Genomic DNA, 16,183 nt, shown 5'->3' with positions numbered 1-16,183 from the left:
CATTTGCTAGACTTTTTCCATGGGATGTTTCAGAATTCTAAAAAAGTCAATGACATTTGGAATAATTCTATAAAATGTCATTCCTTCCTTACAATTAGCTACCCGCACAAAACTATTTTTAATATGACCTTAGCATGAAGGGAAGAATCTGCAGAGCTCTCATAAACTCTAAAGAAACAAGATTTACAAACTGTCTTTATTTCACAGGAAGAGGTATTCACTTGTTTTTCTGACTGATTATCTTAACTCAATGTTTTAAAATATATCTCTTTTCTTAAATGGTTTATATTACTACACAAAGCTAGTGCCCTAGAAATGTATATGTTTGAATGTGTAATAGTCTGATTTCAAGATGTCTGACTATTTTGATGGAAGTAAGGGGTTGCAAGCTGGGGGAAGTGGGTCCATTAAAGATAACAAATGGGTATTCATTCATCTTAAAATGATAAAACGTAATTTCAAAATCATCTAATACTTCTATGAAAATAAATATAACTGTTAGGATTTTCTGATACTTAATTAATGTTCTAAAAGATTGTTGACTACTAGGTAAGCCGAGAAATTTTTTGCAGCCTAAAATGAAAACCTCTCAAACTGCATTTGTTTTGTTAAGGTATAATTTTAGTTTGGCATTTCTAAGTACTGTTGAAATATTTTCAGCATGATTAATTTTCCAAGTAAGAAACTATCAGAGACAATCAAGTTCTAAAGTAGTCAGGTTATTTTTGTTTTGTTATCAACCTCAAATTGGCATTGTAAAATCTTTGCTGACTTTCTTTGTGCCATTCTAATATATTCTTCTTGGACTTCATGTCTAAATCATTTTTGACATTCAATTTTGCAGTATCAGTGTGGGTGTTCAGGTATGGTATATATTATTTGAAAAGTTGTTAAAGGAATAGGATGGCCAGGGTTATTGACTGAATGTCTACTTTTTATTTCTTATGTCAAGAGTTCTGTTGCCTTACTGTACAGGTTTTGGTGAGTGTTTGTAATTTGTAAAGAGTAGAAGATCTTTCAAATAATCTAGTTATTGATATTATGGAGCTCACGAAGATAATAATCTTCAGTGAAACTGGTAGGATGTGCCCATATGTAACTATGTTTTGTTTTATTTTAACAGTCTCAAGAATTGTCAATGTATGTTGTTTAAATCAGTAGTGGTCAACTCTGATTTTGGAGGCATAATTTGATTTTTTTTTTTCCTTTGAAGGTGGAAGCACAATGGCGCAGATATTGATTTTAGCATGAGCTATCACTACAGGCTGGATGGAGGCAGTTTGGCAATCAGCAGCCCTCGCACAGATCAAGATATTGGCACATACCAGTGCCTGGCCACCAATTCTCTGGGAACAATTCTGAGTCAGAAGGCAAAGCTCCAATTTGCATGTGAGTTTGTGGGAAAAATCTATAATCTTTGTGTTTCTGAAAATATATTCTTATTATAACCATAGTAGAAAAAAGCGAACTTTGCCAATCACATGCTCTTTGAGAGCAAATATGAATTTATAGAGGTAAAAAGTTTTAACAGTGTGCATTTTGTGAATTCAGACTCCTGGGAATAGTTGAATCTGTTTCCAAAAAAAAAAAAAAAACAGGAAATATCAGTATTATTGTATTTTGTGAATTATATTTAGAAACATCTCTGAAAGTTCTAGATATACATATTCAGATAAAGATTATATATATATATATATATATATATATATATATATATATATATCCTTTTTCCTTCTTCTTTTGCATTGGGCATTAATGTGAAGGGCACATGAATAAAAGAAAGCAAAGATGTTTTTTGGGGGAGGAAAGCTTTCTCCCAGGAAAAGTGATCATGCATCTACAGTTTGATGCAGGTGGAAATAAAGTGGTTGCCAAAGGCAGACTTTATATTAACTGTAACAATGTCCAACTGCGTCACATAAATGTCATCCAAATAATTACCTTGGTGACATTTGGGGACATTAGCAGATGAACAATAGACATACTGCTCCTTATAGTGTTTATATATAGTGTTTCCAGGGACTGAAATGTTTCATATTGGATCCAGGGAAAGCCTTGTTTGAAAGTAATTACATTTGTTGATGTGGATGAAGCAGAAGCCTTACATCTTTCCCTTTATACCCCCTCTGCCATGCGACTCCCACTCACGCCCTCCTCAGAGGATGTACCAGGGACCAAAGAGTGAGAAGCTACTCTTTGGGACCCTGATGAATAGGTCTATACTTCTGTTATTTTGAAAAAATATCTATTTTGAAATCTACAGAACAAAATATACATCCAAAGCCCAACTTGTAGAACTGTTGCAGGAAGGAGGACCCCTTCTAGGGCCCGAAACTGGGCTCCTTCTAACACTCGGAAATGAACTGTCAGAGGAGACACATGTGCTGACAAAGCAAGAGAGTTTATTGGGAAAGGGCACCCGAGCGGAGAGCAGCAGGGTAAGGGAACCAGGAGAACAGCTCTGTCACATGGCTTGTAGTCTCAGGTTTTATGGTGATGGGATTAGTTTCCAGGTTGTCTTTAGCCAATCATTCTAACCCAAGAGTCCTTCCTGGTGGTGCATGCCTTGTTCAGCCAAGATGAATGCCAGAGAGAAGGATTCCGGGAGGTGGTCGAACGTGTGGTGTCTCATTTTGACCTTTCCCAAACTCTTCCAGTTGGTGGAGGCTTATTAGTTCCATGTTCCTTACCAGGACCTCTTGTCATAAAACAACTCATGGAAATGATTACTATGGTGTCTGACCAGGGTGGGCGGTTTCAATCAGTGTGCTTCCCCTAACAGAACTACTTTAATCATCAGTAGATATATAAATTTGGAGTATGAAATGGCAACCCACTCCAGTATTCTTTCCTAGGAGATCCCATGGACAGAGGAGTCTAGCAGCCTACACTCCATGGTGTCCCAAGAGTCAGACACGACTTAGCAACTAAACTACCACCACCGCCACCATTATATAAATTAATAATTAGGTCTGTTTCTCATTGAAAGTCTTGTGTTCCAAAGATAACTAGCTCTACACAAAACTCCCTTTGGTTAACCATTCTGCGAATGGCCTTGTTTCTGAATATGTATATAAATACACTCAGAAATAAATACATATGTATATAAGTATGTGTGTATAAATGTGCATGTGATTATAAATATACACACATGTACATATATGTATGTGGTCCTCTATATACACACATATACACATGTATATATATACACAAGCATTGCTAAGTGTATCTGAATATATATATGTCTTCAGAAAACAAAAGATAATGCAAAATTTTACAGGGCTAAATGGAATATAAACAAATGCTGGTGACTGTTCCCAACCTAGGGATCGAACTCAGATCTCTGGATTCTTTACTGTCTGAACCACCAGGGGAGCCCCATTTGAAACTTACGGTAAAGATAATCACAATACTTGATTTCTACATTTCAGCTAAGACCATCACTTGGAAAAACAATAGCGAGCCAAATATTAATGAAGACTTATTTTACAGAAGTAAACAATTGCTCCACAGGTTTTGAATGACTCTGCCAAAATAATTTTTTTTTCACTTGAATAGAAGATGACCCTAGGAGATACATGGTCAGATTGCATAAAAATAAATTTAATAAATTTGATTTTCTGGTAAAGGGAATCCCATAGAGCATATTTATTTGCTACACCTGGTGTTTCTCCAGAGTTATGGATTCTACCCCTTCTTGAAAATAACTGAATACCTATGATGAAAGTTAATGCACTGTGCTTTATATGGCCATATATTTCCTTCTCTTTGTTCCCCCTTAAAAATTTGTATTTTTAATTTCCAAATTATTTTTTTTACTTTTTTTTCTGCTTTAAAAATGTGTAACTGGAAGTTTTTGTAAGTTAAAATGTAACTTTTATTTGCTAAAAAAAAAGAGGAAATATTTAAAATTCAGAAAAAAAATTTATGCTTTCATTTGGATGAATGAGGAAAGTCAGTTCTTCTATTCTTGCTGACTTTCCTGTCTCTTCATAAAGTTTTCTTTTTTGGGAGTTGAAAGTATATGACTGTTGTTCCCTAAAAGCATTTCTATTACTATTTATGCAGAAATAGCTGATTTATGCATCCATTAGCTGATCTTTCTCCTGCAGACTTAAAGGGTCTTAGGTTTCAAGTCTTAAACTTGAAAAAACAAAACAAACAAACAAACAAACAAGAAAGAATCAGATCATTCTGCCTTTTCTGTCCAGTAACTATAACAGTGTCTTGCCTGAAATGTTTCCTGTTGTTTCCATGGAGAGATTTGGTTGAGTTTATCTCTGCTGACTTGAATCAACCCTGAAAATAACCAACACTTTTTAATCACCTATAAAGTATCCCTTTTCCTTTCCTAGATCTCATAAGTACTCTTGCCAGCTTACTTAAATCAGTTGTTCATTCCAAGTAGTAAAGAATTTATTTTAAAAATGTGAAAAATACCACTTCTAGCTTTGTCACTGCTATTACACAACTCCGAATGGTCTATTTTGAACAAATGTGCATAAAGATCTTAAAAATAAATCAAAAGGTGTTAATAACTTACAGCCCAGAAGACTTCATGTACAAATTCTTTCTTATTCTTTCTTTCTTATATAAATTACTTAATCTGAGTTCTCATCACTATCTTCACAAATTTTCAACATTGCCTATTTACTAGAAAGGCTTTTGTACCTTTCTTAAAATCATAACAATGGTGGTCACATGCTACAATTTTCGCTACAAACAGACCTGAGTTCAAATTCTATCTCTGTAAAATATCCAGCAGCAGGAAATTAGGCCACCTTTTAAAATATTAAGCCCATTTATGAAATGTATTCAGTGAGAATTGCAGCAGAATCCAAAGGACAGTGACAGGAATTAACTGAGTAACGATGTGAACCCCCTGGCCCATGATAGGCACTCAGGAAATGGTAACTCTAATTCTTCTTTTGATATTTTCATTTCCTCCCCCAAATTGGCCAAACATCCATATATTTCAAACTGCTACAGTTACTCATAGAAAAATCTAGTTTACATTTCAAAACTTCCTCCAGACCAGTTGTTTTCAAGGCTTTTAAGTGTTTGACATATATTACCTTTCTTGAACTGTGGAATAACCATAAGAGGATGATTCTATCATTTCCATTTTACAGATTAGAAGCCTGAGGCTCACTGAGATTGGATCTTTTTAGAAAGTATATTGTTAAAGAATCAGTTGTAACTTTAGTATAAAAGTTCAGATTCTACAGCAGAAACCAATACAACATTGTAAAACAATTATATTCTTCCATTAAAAAAAATAAAAATTCAGATTCTAAAACTCATGTCTTTTGTATTAAGGTATTCAGTTCAATTCAAACAGTGCTCAAACAGATCAAATGGGCTTTCATTGTTAATTTAATAGGCCTTTGACATAATCACTGTTGAAATAATAAGCCATTTCTGAAGGACAGTAACCTTCACATAGGCCTGGTGGTAGATCCCATTGGTGCTGAGTTCAAATCCCCTTTACTGGACAATGAGCTCAGCTGTTAATGCCCACAGCTACCCCTTTTCTTCAACCCATGCCCTAGAGCTCCCCATGGGCTCGGGCTGGAGCTAGACAACAGCTGAGACCCCTTTTTGCGTAGCCCGTTCCTGTGCCCTATCCAGTTCCGATCCCTCCATTTCTCCTTCAAGTGTTTCCTCAATAAATCAATGAAGTTGAACCTCTGTGTCAGCCTTTGCTTCCAGGGAAACCGAAGTAAGACAGACACTAAACATATAAGATATTTGATCTTATTGACAGACAAATTGGGTCCAGAATCTCTAATCATATGAATTTCCATAAGTAAGAGCAAAACTATACATCAGAATAAAATTGTGTCAACAGCTCTGCTTCCCACCAGTTGGCAGTCGTACACCGCCACTTTGACCTTCAGAACAAATGAACTATGAACCACCCTTCAGAACCTAACTCATCCATGGGAGAGGCTCTGTAGGTAAATTTGTCTACATAATTGATTGCTTGTGTTTCCAACTTCTTTCCTGATGTTCAGCAATTCAAAATCCCCCTTGGAGTTTATTTTAGACTCCAGCCTGTTAGAGTTGCCTTAACTTGAATCATCCCACCACAAAACCATGCAGGAATACAGCCCAAATATTTAAAAACAAAACCCAAAAAACTCCGTTATAAAATATCCTCCTAAATCTAATCTGTCTTTAAATTGCTATGTTACTCAGGCAAGTTAGTTATCTCTATAGACTTATTAAGGGTATGTTTTGAATTATTTAATTGCAAAAGTTTCCTTCAGTTCTTCCAAAGATTCTGTCATTCCAAATTATCAGGTACATTCTTATTTAAGCTCTTTTCTATTTTCCTCCAAGCAACCTCAAACCTAAAGCAAATTCATTGAGTGTCTAGTCACCAAAAGCTTCTGTTATCACCCTGGCATTCTTTTTTTTTTTTATTTTTAAACTTTACAATATTGTATTAGTTTTGCCAAATATCGAAATGAATCCACCACAGGTATACATGTGTTTCCCATCCTGAACCCTCCTCCTTCTTCCCTCCCCATACCATCCCTCTGGGTCGTCCCAGTGCACCAGCCCCAAGCATCCAGTATCGTGCATCGAACCTGGACTGGCAACTCGTTTCATACATGATATTATACATGTTTCAATGCCATTCTCCCAAATCTTCCCACCCTTTCCCTCTCCAACAGAGTCCATAAGACTGTTCTATACAAACCAGTTTGACTTTATACAAGCCACACATGCAGCTGCTTTGAATTTCTTTTATTTCTCAAGGACTTTAGTGGTAAAGGTTGAATGTAGACTTCTTCCTTTCATATGTATGTTAATGAATTACTCTGTATTGGTGTGAGAGAACATTGCATCTGTCATTGCTGTTTAAAATGTCATCCTTGAGTAAAGAAAAGGTAGAGGATTTTGAAAGAAACCTCTGATTTCACTGAGCTGTATTTTTTTTTTTTTTGAGACTCATAATATATACCTCTACCAATGAATAGAGAAACACTGGGATAAAAGTTACTTATGAATAGACTTTTTGGTCCTCCTCTATTTAATATTTAATCACAGATACCATTTTAAATCAGTTTGTTCTATTATTGCTGAAATCTCCTAGTTTTACAAGACTGATGCTAGACTGGTTGAATAAATTAATGGCCATTTATTTATTCATCAGCCAAGCAACCAGAAAACACCTTATTTATATGCATCAAGCACTGTGCTAGGGACTAAAGATCAAATGGTAGATAAGAAATAGCTACTCCCTGTCTTCACAGAGCAGACAGGTGAAAACTTGAGAGCAAGAAAAAAAGGAAAGAAAGAAATTGGTAGCATTTGCATAATGAGCCTCACAATAACACTCTGAAGTTGCTATAATCCCTTTTTCGGATGACCAGATTGAGGCTATAGAAGAATTAACCAGCTTGCCTCAAATCACACATATAATAAGTGACAGAGTCAGTATTCAAACCCGGGCAGTTGGAACCCGGAGTCCATGTTCTTAATGCCCACATGTGTGTGCATGCTAAGTTGCTTCAGTTGTGTCTGACTCTTTGCGACCCTACAGATTGTAGCCCGCCAGACGCCTCTGTCCATGGGAATCTCCAGGCAAGAATACTGGAGTGGATTGCCAAGTCCTCTTCCAGGGAATCTTTCTAATTCAGGGATGAAACCCATGTCTCCTGTGGCTCCACTGCAGGCAGATTCTTTACCACACAGCACCTCCACAAAAATAGCATCAGGTGATGTGAGAGGGTTAGATGTAATCTATAAGACAGACCAGAAGAGAAAGTAGTCAAGTTTGTCTGGATTGGACAAAGGGCAAGGGAAGCCTTCCAAAGACAGTGGGGCTTGAACTGAGCCTTGAAATATTAAATCGTGTTCCAGATAAAGAAAATAGGGGAGGAGAATGTTCAGGTCCACAGGAGAACAAGAGGAATGCAAATGCAAATAAGCTTCAAGTATTAGAGAAAATGTGAGGGGAATGGGAAAAACCAGGTAGGAACATGACAAGCCATGATTCAGAAATAATTGGTTTTCTAGGACAAGGCTGAACCATAAATTGGAGCCAGGTATATCCAAATTTCAGAGACCCTTTATTTCCAAGCTTAATCTACGAATAATGGAATGATTGGGTGATACTGCGAGATGCCAGAAAAAACAGCAAAATTCTATCATATCATGAAGCTTTTAGGCAGAGGCACCAGGGATGAACTATGTTTCAAAAATATTCTCACTCAGTGTGACAGTGTACACAGGTGTGAATTCATGTGTAAAATAGTGATGTCAATAGTACCCACTTTCTGCACATGTGTGTGCTGAGTTGCTTCAGTTATGTCCAATTCTTTGTGACTTTATGGACTGTAGCCCACCAGGCTCCAATCTATGGGGTCCTCCAGGCAAAAATACTGAAGCAGGGTGCTATTCCCTTCTCCAGGGGATCTTCGTGACCCAGGGATGGAACCCATGTCTCTTATGTCTCCTGCAATGGCAGGTGGGTTCTGTACCAAAAGTACCACCTGGGAAGCCCACTCTCTTTATATAGGTTTATTATAATGACCAAATATGCATTATTATATGTAGAGCAATGGGTAAGGGCACCTGGTATATTGTTGCGAGTTGTTGACTGAGAGCCTGGGAGAGGTCTGGCTATGTAACTGTGAATAGACCAAGTTTGGTACTTCAGTACTTATCCTAAGAACAGTGGAAATGCTTTGAATGATGTTGCAGATTTTGAAGTTGTTTATAAACTGTTGTTTGAAAATACTAATACTTTTTCCTTAAAAATATTGATCTGATATATTAATGATCTTTATTTTATTTTTAAAACCACCATATACATATTTAGGGCTTCTAGGGGTAAAGAATCCGCCTGCCAGTGCATGAGACTTGAAACGTGGGTTCGTTCCCTGGCTTGGGAATATCCCTAGGAGGAGGGCACGGCAACCCATTCCAGTATTCTTGCCTGGAGAATCCCATGGACAGAGGAACCTGGTGAGCTACAGTCCATGGGGTTGCAAAGAGTCAGACACAACTGAAGTGACTTCACACGCAGGCACACGTTTAGGGATGCTCCAAACCTCACTTCTCACACTTGTAGGATGAAGTTAAAGAATTCTTGCTTCATGTCACAGGGTTTAATTTTAGATGGCTCTAGGTTAACACGTGATAATATTTCATTTTAAAGGGCTATAAAGATGTGAGCATTTACAATCATTGTAAATTTTTTCTTTCCCAGAGAAATGCCAAGGGTTTTATACCTGCAATGCTGTTCATCTTTATTCTCTACCTGTAACCTGTCCCAAATCATGTTTTGCAGGTTGAGAAATTAAAGAAATTCAAAATGGGGCAAACACATCACCTGGTCATTAACCTATCACAGACCTAGTATTTTTCACATCTCCATCTCAAAATAACTTTTAAATATATATATATATATATATATATATACACACACATACATATTTGTAGGTAAAGAAAGTAAAACAGAATCCATATAAATCCAAAAACCATAATCAGAACAACAGAAAAGATCTCCAGGTAAAAGTAATGATATAAAGGTCTTTGACTCTTTAGAGTAGGAACTCCAAAGGTACCTGTATATTATTTGAAAAAGTGAAAGTGAAAGTCACTCAGTCGTGTCTGACTCTTTCCGACCCCATGGACTATACACTCAATGGAATTCTCCAAGCCTGAATGCTGGAGTGGGTTGCCATGCTCTTCTCCAGGGGATCTTCCCAACCCAGGGTTCGAACTTAGGTCTCCCACATTGCAGGCAGATTCTTTATCAGCTGAACCACAAGGGAAGGGAATGTGTATTTTTATTTCTGTATTTTGCCCAGTATCTGTACAAGCACAAAAAAACAAACAAACAAAAGAAACCCCTCACATTTAGAAATAAATTTTAAAAGCTTCCTTGGGTACTGATGAAATCAAAATGTCTTTAAATTTTTTTCATGTATAAAAACAGTTATACATGATCCTGATGATATGGTGGCAAAGTGCATTTATATCTGAAAAATAAATTAAGACCTGGGAGAAGGAGTTTTAAAGATAACACTTGAAAATGCATTTGGAAATTGTAAAGGCTCTGATAATTTTGAAGTATGTGTCAAGTGGGAAATGCATATCTAATTATAATTGAAAATGCTAGATGGTTTTTAACCTTTATTTTTTACATCAGGAAAATAACTAAACAAAGTAAGTTGACATATTTTTCTTTAACTTATTAAATAAAATAAATCAGATAAATTAGTATTGGATTTTCATGATCATTTTGGAAATAGCACTAAAAATTGTTCCAATGAAGTTAATATTCTCAATTTATCTTAATATAAAACCATCAATAGGTATTGTAAAAAGGAGAAGAGTTTGTCTTTGCTTTTAAAAATAACTTAATTATTAGTGTATAGGAATGCAAGGACAGAGTGAAGTAAGCCAGAAGGAAAAACATCAATACAGTATACTAACGCATATATATGGAATTTAGAAAGATGGTAACAATAACCCGGTGTACAAGACAGCAAAAGAGACACTGAGGTATAGAACAGTCTTATGGACTCTGTGGGAGAGGGAGAGGGTGGGAAGATTTGGGAGAATGGCAATGAAACATGTAAAATATCATGTATGAACAAGTTGCCAGTCCAGGTTTGATGTACGATACTGGATGCTTGGGGCTGGTGCAATGGGACGGCCCAGAGGGATGGTATGGGGAGGGGGGAGGGAGGAGGGTTCGGGGTGGGGAACACATGTATACCTGTGGCGGATTCATTTTGATATTTGGCAAAACTAATACAATTATGTAAAGTTTAAAAATAAAATAAAATTAGAAAAAAAAATAACTTAAGCCTTAAACAATTGGACTCAGAGTAGTTGCATAACTGAATTACAGCAAGCTAGTATTATTTTTATTTTCTTAACTAAATCAACAGGAAACTGGATTATTCAATGTCTTAGCCTCATTTTTTTCTTCTTCATCACTGTTGGACATCTATGTATGTATGTATCTTATCAGAAATTACACTTTTTCAAAAGGCAGGCTTTCTCTTACTTCCCATATTTGGTAAGACCTAGTCTTTTTTGGTCCATTTGAACAAAAGTGCACATTCAAGCTGCACAGGTAAAGAGCTGGGGTTTGAGAAGAAAATGTTACAAAGTAAGGTATTCATCTAATCAAAATTGAGAGTTCCTGGTTTGTAAAATAGAGAAAGAAACCCAAAGCCAAAGGGCTTATTTATTATTCTTATGCTACTTGACAAATGATTTTGAGGAACTTTTGAACATAACCATAGAGATTTTGCTTTTGAAATTTACAGATTTAGTCAGGACTCACAGCCACATTTTTATTTGTACTAAAGAATCAAATGAATTATTTTCTAGGAGTTTTAATATGTTATTGAAATAGCGGACCCAAATCAAGTGTTTAAAAAGTAAATTCGAATGATAAAGAGGATTTGGTGTCAACCTCTGGAAACGTTCATTTTGTTTTAACATACTAATTTATATGCAATCTTTTCCAAGAAGCAAACACATACAGAAAATTACAAAACATATAAGAACAGTGAAACATTACTAAGCCAGATCCAGAGACAGAAAATCGGCAACCCCAGAAGCCCTACTATACCTTTCCAGTTTCTACTTCCTCTCTCCTCTCCACTATCTTGACTTGTAAATATATAGTTAAATATTGTCTTTTTCAATTTGATTTGAATAAAACCACACTATATATATTCCTTTGAGTCTGGCTTTGCAGTCGACAGTATTTATGAGATTTATTCATGTTGTTGTGGGCAATTGTAGATATTCATTTCCACTGCTATATAATATTTTATTATTCAAGTATACTATGATTACTGAATGACTGCTCATTTTAATGGAAATGTGGATTGTTTCTAGAAGGAAAGATGAATAATTCTTTATGAATAATCATGTTTATATCTTTGGTACATTTGTGTACACATTTCTCTGTTGTATATACCATAGTGTAGAATTATAGGGCATTTGGGTATGCGTATTTACAACTTTAAAAGATAATGTCAACTGTTGTCTCTAGTGGTTTTATTAATTTATCCTCTTACCAGCAATGTTTTTTGACCACAGTTGACACTATCTTTTGTCAACTATTTTGTCAGTCTTTTTTAAAATTTCAGTATTTGAAGAGGATCTGCTAAGTTATCTCATTTGGGTTTGATTTACATTTCTTGGTAACTAATGAACTTGAGCACCTTTCATATGTGTATTGGCTTTATGCAAATCCTCTCCCTTTTAGAAGGAAACATTTAACTCATTTTTCTATTAAGCCATCTTTCTTTTTCTTAGTGATTGGTTCTAGCTATGAGCACATTGTTGCTTTTATGTGGAGGAATAGCTTTTCCTACTTTGTGGCTTGCCTTTAACTCTCTTAAACATGTCTTGATAAACAGAAATTTTCAAATTTAATACAGTCTAATTTATCAATTGTTCCCTATATGTAATGATGCTTTTTGTGTAAAAGTTTAAGAAATGCTTTCCTCCCTTGATTAAATGAAGACACTCACCTATATTATTACTTTAATTTATTGGCTTGACCTTCATATTTAAAATTGCAGTGCACCTGGAAGTTATTTACTTGTTTGTTAGCATGGGGTAAGGTAGGTTCAATATATCTGTATATTTTACACGGATCCTATTGAGCTAACCAATATATGAAAAATGCAGCCCTTGCTTCAGTGTTCTATACTGCCATCGCTGAAGATAATCAAGTATGCCTGGGACTGCTTTAGGCTTTCTCTCTTCTCTTCCATTGGTGTATTTTCTATCCTTGTGCAAATGCCAAACTCTTAATTATGGTAGTCTTACAATAAGTTCTAATATCTGGGTGTGATTCAGTTGATGATACATATTAAATATGAGGTTCGATTTGTAAGCTAAACTCAAGGAGAATAAAATCCCAAATAAAATAAAAAAGAAATAAAAATTCATACCATAAAGTTCTATCCAATCACTAAACTTGAGCTTTCCAGTGGTAAAGGCAAAAAAGGGTTCATATCTTTCAGGGGACAAAAACATGTCAATCGTTTCTGTAAGCATAATTCCTCTGATTCTAGAACCTGAGAGAAGTTTCTCTTGTGAATCCTCAAGAGCAAAGTGGGTGATTCAGTGAACGACATTCCCCTCACAAACCTGTTCAAATGCTTACAACATTGGTTTTCTTATGGTGGTTTCTTACATCATATCTCAAAAATAATAGCTCGTATTTGTTAGCTGCTCCTCAAGCCTCTTCCATAACATTAGTGAAGAGGCTTCTCAAACTATGTGCCTAGTTTACTACCCCTGGAGCCCAGTCATAGTCTATCTGCAGTTCTCACCAACTTCTGGCTATAGCTGTTGCAATACCATCTATATGTGCTCTGCACAGGCAGTAGATTGTGTGACTTTTCTTGGTGGAAGGGTCACAAAGCATAACTCATTCCAGAGGTCCTGCCTACCTCTATCAGAAAACTAGGTTAGAATATTTTTCCTAGACATTCCTCTGTTTACTTTCACTTTCTCAGACTTCCTAGATCGATGGTATAGGAAGAAAATTGTTCTGATTCCAGAACTGGTGGTGTTACATTTATGTCACCCCCTTCTTCGTTCTTGTAGAAATGAGGAAATAGTGGACATTTATAAAAATGAGGCATGTAAGCATTTCTAGTTTTGTGATGTTGAGTACATCTGCTATGATGGATGCCAGCATGCTAAGTCGCTTCAGTCGTGTCCGACTCTGTGCGACCCCAGAGACGGCAGCCCACCAGGCTCCCCCGTCCCTGGGATTCTCCAGGCAAGAAGACTGGAGTGGGTTGCCATTTCCTTCTCCAATGCATGAAAGTGAAAAGTGAAAGTGAATTTGCTCAGTCGTGTCCGACTCTTCACAACCCCATGGACTGCAGCCTACCAGGCTCCTCTGTCCATGGGATTTTCCAGGCAAGAGTACTGGAGTGGGGTGCCATCGCCTTCTCTGGGATGCTAGCATATATGCTCCTAAAAGGAATCACCAATCTTTTCAACAGTTCTTTCTAGCTAAAGAGTATAATTTAGTTTAATCCTTCAAACTACCATGTAACAGAAGCTACTATTATAATCCCAATTTTAGACAAGAAATGAAGCAATATGCTTAGGGTAATTAGAAAATAGTGTAGGTGAGATGTAATACAAGAGATTCTGATGTTTAAACCCACTTCCTTAATCATTCAACTAGTGCTTATAAAATGCTAATATGCATAAAAATCATTTGGGAATCTTACTAAATGTAAATTATGATTCAAGAAATCTAAATGGGGGCCCAATAGTTTAAGTTCTAGCTAACTTCCGGGTGATACATTTGTTGCTGGCCTCAAAACCATACTGAGTAGGAAACACACTTTCAGAATAAGACTTACATTAGTGTCTAAAACAATCTAAGAGCAGCATATCGGGGTCTACCCAAGGTGATGCAAGAAGGCAGCTCTGTTATGGCTTACATAAATTCAGAGGAAAAGCAACTGTTCATCTGTATTTCCAGACTCTAAGATGGCCATTCAATATATTTATTTATACATTCAAGGAATGCATATTTATTGAGCTCCTACAATGTGCCAAACACAGGTAGAAGCAGTGAGCAAAGTAAACTCTATTATCTGTGTTTGTGCATCTGCTCAAATATAACTATAAATTTACTAAAAAAAAAAACCAATATCAATGTCATAGGAATATAGAACAAGAAAAAAAAAATGTGTCTGACCATTAACCAAAGCAATAAGGTTTTGAACTATAATCTCCTGTCAGAAATTTCTACTCATTACATCAGAAAATTCAAATGAGGAAGAGTATAGATTTATAGGCATGACTAAACAAGTCAATTGCAGGGTGATTACCCTCCCCTTCCTTTTTGTGAATCCTTAAGTTGAGAGATCTACTTCCACATAAGTATTAATGAGTTGTTTTGCATAAGCCAATTTTGTTTTATGAATGGAGATTACATAACCCTCATTTAATTCTTCCAGAAATCCCATCCATATGAGCTACTAGAATTTATCTTACTATCCTTTGAGTACAAAGGATTTATTTTAATTATTTCATCAGTTTTAAGCAAGAGCAATCAAACGTAAACAATTGTGCTAGGGGGCTGTGCCCCATGCCAGTTGCCTCTCAGCTTTCTGTTTTTTTTGTCTTTGTACTGGTCTCAGTATTTATTTAGAACGTATTAATAAACTTAGTGTTTTCATTTTAAAAGGTATGAAATCTGGCTGAGTCAAACAACAAAATTTATGATATTTCTTCTTGGCAAGTCTAGCAGGTTGAGGGTCCTATTATTATTAATATAAACATTAATATTAATAAAAGTTAATATGTATCCAATAAGCCAAGCACTGGGAAAAGCAGTTCCTGGGCTTGCTTAAATTCCCATCATGGGTGTGTGGGAGGGCCAAGACCTTAAGCCTGGCTCTGACTGACAATAGGAATCAGGCTCTGAACACAAACATCCTCATTGGCAGGAGTCCTAAAGAAGCATCTTACTGTCCATGGTCCAAGTTATCTCATCTCTACCCTCCACCTCTCTCCTCCACCCTCCTCCATCTCTCTGTCTGCAGACACTCCGGATAAAACTATCCCTTCCCCTTAACTTTACATACTCACAGCAGATGCAGAGAGGGTGTTTTGACAAGACCCTTCACAAACACATACCCAAACACACATCCTTGCCACATCTGCCTTGACATTACCATCTCTTATGTATTGGACCTTCACTATTGTGGATATAGGACATTGTAATAAGCCTTGAGTTCTAAGGTCACCAATCACTGTCCAGACCCTCATCTACACATAACTCTGTTTGTTCTCATATCTGACCCCATTTCCCAACCTCCTCGGCTGCTAAAATTATTCCCTGGACCATGTGAAACCAAGTCAGTAATCAGTTGAATCCTTATACTTTGCTCTAACTTACTCCTCCCTACATTGCTTCAGTTGAAACTGGCTTTCATCTGAGGATGCTGCTTCTCTTGTATTCCTCCAAACTGGTGACTGTTTTTGCCCATGCTCTCTCTGTTTTTTTTTTTTTTTTAATTAATTTTATATTGGAGTATAGTTGACTAACAATGTTGTTAGTTTCAGGTGCACAGCAGGATGTACATAGACCTGTATCTATTCTTTTACAAATTCTTTCCCATTTAGGTTATTACGAGTATTGCATAGA

General features: G+C 36.3%; 1 protein-coding gene across 1 annotated transcript in view; it reads left to right on the top strand.

Moving 5' to 3' along the window:
* Positions 1 to 16,183, top strand: part of CNTN6 (contactin 6) — a 320,429-nt gene that overhangs the window by 145,131 nt on the left and 159,115 nt on the right. The window contains exon 4 of the mRNA NM_001191459.2: positions 1,214 to 1,389. Within this exon, the coding sequence (NP_001178388.1) occupies positions 1,214 to 1,389 (176 nt within the window). The remainder of the gene's footprint in view (positions 1 to 1,213; positions 1,390 to 16,183) is intronic.

This window comes from Bos taurus, chromosome 22, assembly GCF_002263795.3.
Source record: "Bos taurus isolate L1 Dominette 01449 registration number 42190680 breed Hereford chromosome 22, ARS-UCD2.0, whole genome shotgun sequence".
NCBI lineage: Eukaryota > Metazoa > Chordata > Mammalia > Artiodactyla > Bovidae > Bos > Bos taurus.
Note: the sequence above shows the minus strand (reverse complement) of the source record. Positions and strands in the feature narration are given on the sequence as shown.